The 8954-nt window shown below is 41.6% G+C and overlaps 1 protein-coding gene across 1 annotated transcript; it reads left to right on the top strand.

The window, feature by feature from the left end:
- Nucleotides 1-1774: 1774 nt before the first annotated feature.
- LOC118750515 (piggyBac transposable element-derived protein 2-like) lies at nucleotides 1775-2153 on the top strand. The gene is made up of 2 exons (XM_036485233.1): nucleotides 1775-1990; nucleotides 2045-2153. The coding sequence occupies exons 1-2, from the start codon at nucleotides 1811-1813 to the stop codon at nucleotides 2138-2140; spliced, it is 276 nt and encodes a 91-aa protein (XP_036341126.1). The 5' UTR covers nucleotides 1775-1810; the 3' UTR covers nucleotides 2141-2153.
- Nucleotides 2154-8954: the final 6801 nt, after the last annotated feature.

Below are 8954 nucleotides of genomic sequence, written 5' to 3'. Positions count from 1 at the left end.
GGAGCTGGAGGATGTATTGGACGCTTGGTGCAATGATGATGAGAACTGTGATTCAAACGCCGATGGAATCGATGTAATTGTTAATCCACCGCCAGTGGAAGAAGTCAGCGGTGAAGAGGATCTAGATGAAAATATTATAGACATGAATGAAAATAATAACTTTGCATTGCCTGGGGAAGTAGCAGGTACTTTTGAGCTAGAATATCAATGCAATGATGGCAATCCGCAATGTTCAATGGATAACGTTGAGAATGAGGAGAATATGCCACCACCACCAAACCGTTCTCGACTAGATCCAACTTCCACGGCTCCATCTTTGAAATTCACTAAACGCGTACCGAAATTCGAAAAATTGCCTATTGCTACTACAGCAGTGGCATATAAAGAGTTGCACTCAAAAATAGGTGAGTGATAAATATTAAAATATAAAATACTTTCTTTTCTATTCTTAACATTATTAATTCAGTCGAGTTTACCCCAGCTGAACTATGGAAATGCTTTATAGATGATGAAGTGCTGAAGCTTATTACCGATCATACTAATCAATATACACATGAACGCAACGCTGTCAATTTCGTTGTAACGGCAGAGGAAATGCAAACATTTATTGGCATATTGTATATGACTGGGTACAATCGCTTGCCCAACATCAACGCTTATTGGGCAACTCGGAAATCTGTTGGAAATATTTGTATAAAAGATGCCATGAGCCGAAGAAGATTCAAACAATTAAAATCTATTGGGCAATTCACAAGGTGTCGTATTTGTCGTGTTTGTCGTGAAGTCATGATATTTCATGACAGTTGTAAAAATGTTGTTATTGTTTTGTGAAGAAAAATAACACATGACGATACAACTCTGCAACCTATGTTTATTCGGTGTTATGTGAGGTTAAGTGCTGAGATATAATAAATAATCGTAACAGGTGTTCACAACCGTCGTGTTTTAACACAACTTTTGTTAGGAAAATATAACTTCACAACACCTTGTGAATTGCCCAATTTATTCATGTATGCGATAACGGAAATCTGGATAAGGCTGACAAGTTTGCAAAAATATCACCCTTGAACAAAATTTTGAACGATCGATTTATGCAGTTTGGTGTCTTTGCGTATAACTTATCCATCGATGAGCAGATGATTTCCTATTACGACAGGCACTCATGCAAAATGTTTACGAAAGGGAAACCAATAAGGTTCGGATATAAACATTGGGTACTCGCTTCTGCAGAGGGGTTTTATTTACAGTATATTCCATATGGAGGAGCAACGGCCAATAAAAGCGAAAATATGGGTCTTGGGGAAAAAGTAGTTTTGGAACTGATGTCACATATTACTTCTCCTGGAAATCACAATAGGGGTATTCTCCAAATCTTGCAAAGCCATTGCACGTAGCACGGATTGCATGGATTGCATAACTTACAAACACACAACAACAAAATACATGGGAAACAACATTTCCTATCGCTGCAAAATATGCAATGTCGAAACCCATGTATATATTTTGCAAAATAGCATAGCAAGATATATGCGACCCTGTGATAGTTGTTTTGTTGTTGGAATTGCTACATATTTCTCTCATTCCTCTCATCTCGCTCACTTCATTTTTTTCTGCTGTCTCTTGTTATTGTATTTGATACATAATTTCGCTGCTTGCTACCCATGCATTCTACCACTTTGCAATGGGGTGCTCTCGTACTGTTCGAAATTAGGAATAGTATTTTTGCATTTCGTGCAATCCGTGCATCGTGCAAGACTTCGAGAATGCCCCTAATGTAACATTCGACAATTTTTTTACCAGCTTTAAATTGATGTGTCGTTTGTCAGAGTTGGGTCACTTCGCAACCGGAACGGTACGAGAAAACCGAACATCTGGCTCCCCATTGACGTCAGTGAAAGAAATGAAGAAAAAAGCTACGGCTCGTGGTTCATACGAATATTGTTTTGAGCGTAATAAGGAGATTTACGTTGTCCGATGGAAAGATAGTTCGGTAAGTATTTGTAATTTCTTTAAAACTCATTCTAAGCCTATGCTTATAATTCAGGTTGCTACAGTGATGTCAAACCATAACTCCCATGAACCATTAACTAAGGCCAAACGCTTCAACCACGAAACAAAAAAATTCATTTGGTTGCCGTAACCACAAGTGGTTTCCCAATACAACCAAACAATGGGTGGCGTTGATCTATTTGATAACGCTATGAATAATTATCACATTAGCATGCGTGGTAAAAAATGGTACTGGCCACTTTTTACAAACGCATTTGACGCCGCAATGGTTAATTCGTGGAAATTGCATTGTTTGTGCGCAAAATATGAACGTAAAATATCTATGAGTCAATACGAATTCCGTCTTGCAGTCGTTGAGGACATTATTGTGCCTATGGCAAAGGGTCGCTACAGTCATGGCAAAACAGTGTCAACGGGACCAGAATTGTCCGCTAGAATGGACCGCGTTGACCATTTTAACACCAAACTGGAAAAACGCTCTCGCTGCTTCCAGTGTGGAGGAAAAACTATGTATGGATGCCGAAAATGCAATACTAATTTACATACTAAGTGTTTTGTAGACTATCATAATAATAAGCCACGGGACCAAGCTAAAACCTTTAAGTCAAAATAATAAAATTTTATTGTTGCAACCCATATTTTAATAAAATAAGTATTTTTCAAACAAAATTAAATACCAATTTGCAAAATTTCAATAAGAAATACATATGTAAGTAATACTCTGTTATTTTATCAAGGGACCAATGGGTAAAAAAGTACCCAGCCAGCTAAGTCGGTAACTTCTCGCATGTACTTTATAAAACGAAGGTAAAATTTGCATCGATGTAATGGTAAAAGATAGAGTAAAATATTTCTAATAACATTTTAATAATTTATGAGTTGTGCTGTTTATTTTCCAAACTCAAAAAATTTTTATTATTCGGCGTCTGAACTAAATGAAATCGCAGTATGGTCTCTACTAGGCTTATGGTCTGATTATACATGCTTCGCATAACTTCGCACAACTTCGCATAACCTTCAAACTGTAATTTCGATGATCTTTGTATGTATTCCACTACCCAGAAATTAGCAGAACTTTTAAAAACTTAACAATCTGTTTAGTTTAGATTTTGCTTCACATTTTCTTAATTTACAATTTTATTGCACTGGTACAAATGATTGTGCGAAGTTATGCGAAGTATGCATAATCAGAGCTTTAGATTGCTCTACCTTTCAGCTAACAAACCTGTTTCTAAATTTTTTTCTAACTCTTTCTAACAAATTTTGACGATTTTTTGAAAACTGAAACATTCATGGGTATTTTTTTTACCCATTGGCCCTTAATGGGTTAAAGCATCGGCAATTCAAAGCCTTGCTCGAAGAATTTAAGAGTGAATTCGGTCACATATTCTACCACTCTGAAGTAAGATGGCTGAGTCAACGTAAAGTGCTCTCAATATTTGTAGCTTTGATGACAGAAATTAAGATTTTCCTGAAATCCAAAGGCAGCATATTTAACAGATGTGACTGCAAAACTAAATGATTTCAATACAACTTTGCAATCTCGAAATCGATATATGGATAGACCAGTTGACAAAGAAAAACTTTCAACATTTCCAGACGTTTACTCTTCTGGAACAGGCCTTTTCATACCTAATGGTTATAAAAAACAAATACCGAAACGTACTGACTGACGAGCATGTCAAAAATACCACGATTTTAGCCTGCACAACTGTGCAATATAAACGTGATTTTAAGAAGTTATCTGAAAATATGAAGATTTAAGCATCATATTAAGTTTATTGGGCATGTGCTGCGAGTCGTACGATTTGAAATCGGTGCGATTTGCGAACTATTTTTGATTATTTTTAGGGAAAGTAATAAATATTTCAAATGAAAACGGCGAGAAACACATAACTTACGTCATATCTATCGATTCAGTGCCAAATTTTGCCGTTTTGTTAATCAATCTCCGAAGAAGGTTTTGCAGATCACATCGATCTCAAATTGTACGAATTGCAGCACATTCCCATATGTTTACAATAAAATGAATGTTCTTCATTAAAGTATTATGCACTGTTATTAATTTAACTTAACTGTATAAACTTTAATAACAAATAAATATTTTAAAAGGATCAGTTATTAGAATATATACATTTAGGGTGCTCACAGTTCTATATTATCTACTGTGTTAATTTTGCCACCTGGTAACTTTAAAACATTTTACCATATGGTAACTTTGTTTGTTGTTGGTTCCCATACTAATTAGAGATAACACTTTTGGGCAAAATTACTCGACTTTGTCTCATGTTTATGTTTTGTGTTAAACTGGCATCTAACGCTGCTTGTACATACATACATGAATTTCGCTTTGGGCCCAGCGCTGCTTGTACATAAGTTTCGCTTTGCGCCTGCCTGAAGCTGGCAAAGGTTCTTTCAAGGTGTATTAAACAAGGTGGTGTTGGGGCGACAGCTGAGTTTTTCGCCGTGGAGGCCGTTATGTCAAAATGTTGTGTTTGTTGTAACTCATACAATGACAGTATGGACATCAGCGTATAATTTGTTAGTGTAATTTTTTACTTATATACGGCCAACACCACCTTGTTAAATACGCCTTGGGTTCTTTTTTTTTTATTTTTGCGCTGTGCTAGCTGAGTATAAAAAAGAGGAGAGAATAGAGAGAAATATGTATGTGGTTTGTTGATGCTCTCTAAACACAAACGTGTGAAAGGCAAACGGTCTAGCAATGAGTGGTATTGTTGATCAACTTAATACTTTATTTAAACATAAGGGTTGCTCACAGTTCGAGTGTGTTATCTTGTTAAAGTTGCCACCTTTCAACTTTAGAAGTAAACTGTGAATACCCTAATTGAATATAAGAAGAGTGAAACGAGTTAACGCAGTTAAGATTGAAGTTAAGCTAGGGGTGCCCGCGTATTATAGCGATAGTTTCAAAGTAGCCCTTTGTCCAAGTTCTGTTGGACACCACTGCTCTATAGGTTATCCAAAAATTGTCGGATTTCAAATCGCTGAAGTAGGTGACCTAGTGAGGAAGACGAACCCGAGTCCCCAGTTAGTGAGGAAGACGAACCCGAGTCCCCAGTCGATGATGATCAAGTAGCTGTCCCACCGCCTGACTATGACGAGGTACGAATAGCGATTACGCGGCTGAAAAACAACAAAGCTGCTGGAGCTGACGGCCTGCCAGCCGAGCTATTCAAGTACGGCGGCGAGGAGCTGATGAGGTGCATGCATCAGCTCGTATGCAGAATATGGTCAGATGAACGCATGCCCGACGACTGTAATTTAAGTGTGCTCTGCCCAATCCACAAGAAAGGCGACCCCGCCATACGCGCCAACTACCGCGGAATTAGCCTTCTAAGCATAGGTTACAAGGTCTTATCGAGCGTATTGTGCGAAAGACTGAAGCCCACCGTCAACGAGCTGATTGGACCTTATCAGTGTGGCTTTAGGCCTGGAAAATCCACCATAGATCAGGTATTCACAATACGCCAAATCTTGGAAAAGACCCGCGAGAATAGGATCGACACACACCATCTATTTGTCGATTTCAAAGCCGCTTTCGACAGCACGAAGAGAAGTTGCCTTTATGCCGCGATGTCTGAATTTGGTATCCCCGCGAAACTAATACGGCTGTGTAAAATGACGTTGAGCAATACCACCAGCTCCGTCAGAATAGGGAAGGACCTCTCCGAGCCGTTTGATACCAAACGAGGTTTCAGACAAGGGGACTCCCTTTCGTGTGATTTCTTTAATCTTATGTTGGAGAAGATAATAAGAGCCGCAGAACTGAACCGCTCAGGCACAATACTTTATAAGAGCGTACAATTGCTGGCGTATGCCGACGACATCGATATTATCGGTAAAAACAAGGGCTACGTCTGTTCTGCCTTCTCGGGATTGGATAGAGAAGCAAAGCGAATGGGTCTGGTGGTGAACGAGGACAAAACGAAGTATCTCCTGTCAGCACACAAACAGTCAGAGCATACGCGTCTTGGCACCCACGTCACTGTTGACAGTTACAAGTTTGAAAAAGTGGACGACTTCGTTTATTTGGGAACCAGCATTAACACCAATAATAATGTCAGCCTTGAAATCCAACGGAGAATCACTCTTGCCAACAAGTGCTACTTTGGGCTGAGTAGGCAATTGAGAAGTAAAGTCCTCTCTCGTCGTACAAAGATCACACTCTATAAGTCACTCATCATGCCTGTGCTGGTGTATGGCGCGGAAGCATGGACAATGAAAGCATCTGTGAGGCGGCTCTTGGAGTTTTCGGGAGAAAGATTCTGCGAAAGATTTACGGACCTTTACGCGTTGGTTATGGCGAATATCGCAGACGATTTAACGATGAGCTGTATGAGCTTTACAACGATATAGACATAGTGCAGCGAATTAAAATTCAGCGGCTCCGCTGGCTTGGCCATGTCGTTCGGATGGACAGAAACGCTCCTACTCTGAAAATATTCAACGCGGGCCGCGATGCTGGGAACAGAGGAAGAGGAAGGCCTCCTCTGCGTTGGAAAGACCAGGTGGAGAAGGACTTGGCTTCACTTGGCATTTTCAATTGGCGTCAGTTAGCACAGAAGAGATATGACTGGCGTGCTGTTTTGGACTCGGCCAAAATCGCTTAGGCGGTTACAGCGCCAAATAAGAAAAAGAAGAAGAAGTAGGTGACAAAATATAATATAAGCGTTTAAACATTTTCTTGATTCATTCTCAACGCTTCTATATATAACTGCTCAGACATACTGCTTAGTTAGGGCGATCTGGAGAATTGAGTTATATATCAAATTAAAGTGCAAGCCCTGTAGGTTATCCAAAAATCTATATATAATTGCTCAGTCATACGACTTAGTTAGGGCGATCTGGAATAGCTACAGAATTGAGTTATATATCAAATTAAAGTGCAAGCTCTATCTTCTTATTTGGCGCTGTAACCGCCTAAGCGATTTTGGCCGAGTTCAGCAAAGCACGCCAGTCGTTTCTCTTCTGTGCCAACTGACGCCAAGTGAAGCCAAAAGCCAAGTCCTTCTCCACCTGATATTTCCATCGCAGTGGGGCCCCCCCTCTTCCTCTGCTACCGAGTTGACATACTCTCAGAGCTGGAGCGTCGGTGTCCATTCGAACGACATGACCAAGCCAGCGTAGCCGCTGTATTTTAATTCGCTGCATTATGTCCATGTCGTTGTAAAGCTCATACAGCTTATCGTTCCATCGTCTGCGGTACTCGCCGTCGCCAACCCATAAAGGCCCGTAAATCTTCCGCAAAATCTTTCTCTTGAATACTCCAAGAGCCGCCTCATCGGATGTTGTCATTGTCCATGCTTCTGCGCCATATACCAGCACGGCCATGATGAGTGACTTATAGAGCTGATGGTATTGCTCAACTTCATTTTACTCAGCCGTAGGAGTTTTGAGGGGATTCCAAATTCAGATATAGCGGCGTATAGGCAGCTCCTTTTAGTGATGTCAAAAGCGGCTTCAAAGTCGACAAATAGGTGGTGAGAGTTGATCCTCTTCTCGCGGGTCTTTTCCAAGATTTGGCGTATTGTGAATACCTGGTCTATTGTGGATTTGTCAGGTCTAAAGCCACACTGATAAGGCCCAATCAGTTCATTGACGGTGGGCTTCAGTCTTTCACACAATACGCTCGATAAGACCTTGTAACCTATGCTTAGAAGGCTGATCCCACGGTAGTTTTCGCGAATGGCGGGGTCACCTTTCTTGTGGATTGGGCACAGCACACTTAAATTCCAGTCGTCGGGCATGCGATCATCTGACCATATTCTGCACAAGAGTTGATGCATGCACTTTATCAACTCGTCGCCACCGTACTCGAATAGCTCAGCCGGCAGGCTGCCAGCTCCAGCAGCTTTGTTGTTTTTCAGCCGCGTTATTTCTATTCGTACCTCGTCATAATTAGGCGGTGGAACATCGACTCCGTCATCACCGACTGCGGGCTCGGGTTCTTCTCCACAACTTTCCGTGCTGCTACCATTCACTAGGGCAGAGAAGTGTTCCCTCCATAATTTAAGTACGCTCTGAACATCGGTTACTAGGTCGCCTTGTTCTTACAGGAGTACGCCCTGGTCTTAAAACCTTCCACAAGTCGCCTAACTCTTTGGTAAAATTTTCGGGCATTCTTCCTGTCGGCCAGCATTTGAAGCTCTTCGCACTCACGTATTTCGGTCTCTCTATTCTATTGCGCTTCCTGACACTCCTCATCGTACCAGTTGTTCTTTCGGGCTCGCTGAAATCCGACTACTTCTTCGGCGGCGGTACTTAACGAGCGGGTGGTTCCACTGCTCGCATATGTCGGTTTGTTGAAGAGTGCTCTCTGAGAGCAGGTGTGAGAGTCGAGTAGCGAAAGCACTGGCTGTCTGTTGTGATTGCAGCTTTTCGACGTTAAGCTTTCCTTGCATATTTGGGCGCACATTTGTTGCTGCACAGAGGCGGGTGCGTATCTTGGCTGCAACAAGATAGTGGTCCGAGTCGATGTTTGGGCCTCGGAGTGTGCGTACGTCTAAAACACTGGAAGCGTGCCTTCCGTCTATCACAACATGATCGATTTGGTTTCTCGTTTTTCGATCCTGAGACAGCCACGTAGCTTGATGGATTATGCTTAAACCTATTACTACATACTACCATGTTGCAGGCCCCCGTGAAGTCGATCAGCCTCAATCCGTTGTCGGACGTTTCGTCGTGGAGGCTGAATTTTCCGACAGTGGTTCCAAAGATCGCTTCCTTGCCCACCCTGGCATTGAAGTCGCCAAGCACGATTTTGATATCATGACGGGAGCAGCGCTCCTACGTGCGCTCCAAGCGCTTATAGAAGAGATCCTTGGATGCCTCGCCCTTCTCTTCCGTCGGGGCATGGGCGCAGATGAGCGAGATGTCGAAGAATCTCGCTTTGATGCGGATTGTGGCTAGACGCTCGTCCA

This window comes from Rhagoletis pomonella, unplaced genomic scaffold (genome assembly GCF_013731165.1).
Source record: "Rhagoletis pomonella isolate Grant_MI unplaced genomic scaffold, Rhpom_1.0 Rhpom_scaffold_00275, whole genome shotgun sequence".
In the NCBI taxonomy this organism is placed as follows: Eukaryota; Metazoa; Arthropoda; class Insecta; order Diptera; family Tephritidae; genus Rhagoletis; species Rhagoletis pomonella.
This window is presented reverse-complemented; position numbering and strand designations above follow the sequence as displayed.

Coding starts and splice junctions, on each gene's coding strand:
- LOC118750515 (XM_036485233.1), top strand. CDS start 1,811: ATGTGTCGTTTGTCAGAGTTGGGTCACTTCGCAACCGGAACGGTACGA. Junction 1,991..2,044: donor TCCGATGGAAAGATAGTTCG/GTAAGTATTTGT, acceptor CTTATAATTCAG/GTTGCTACAGTGATGTCAAA.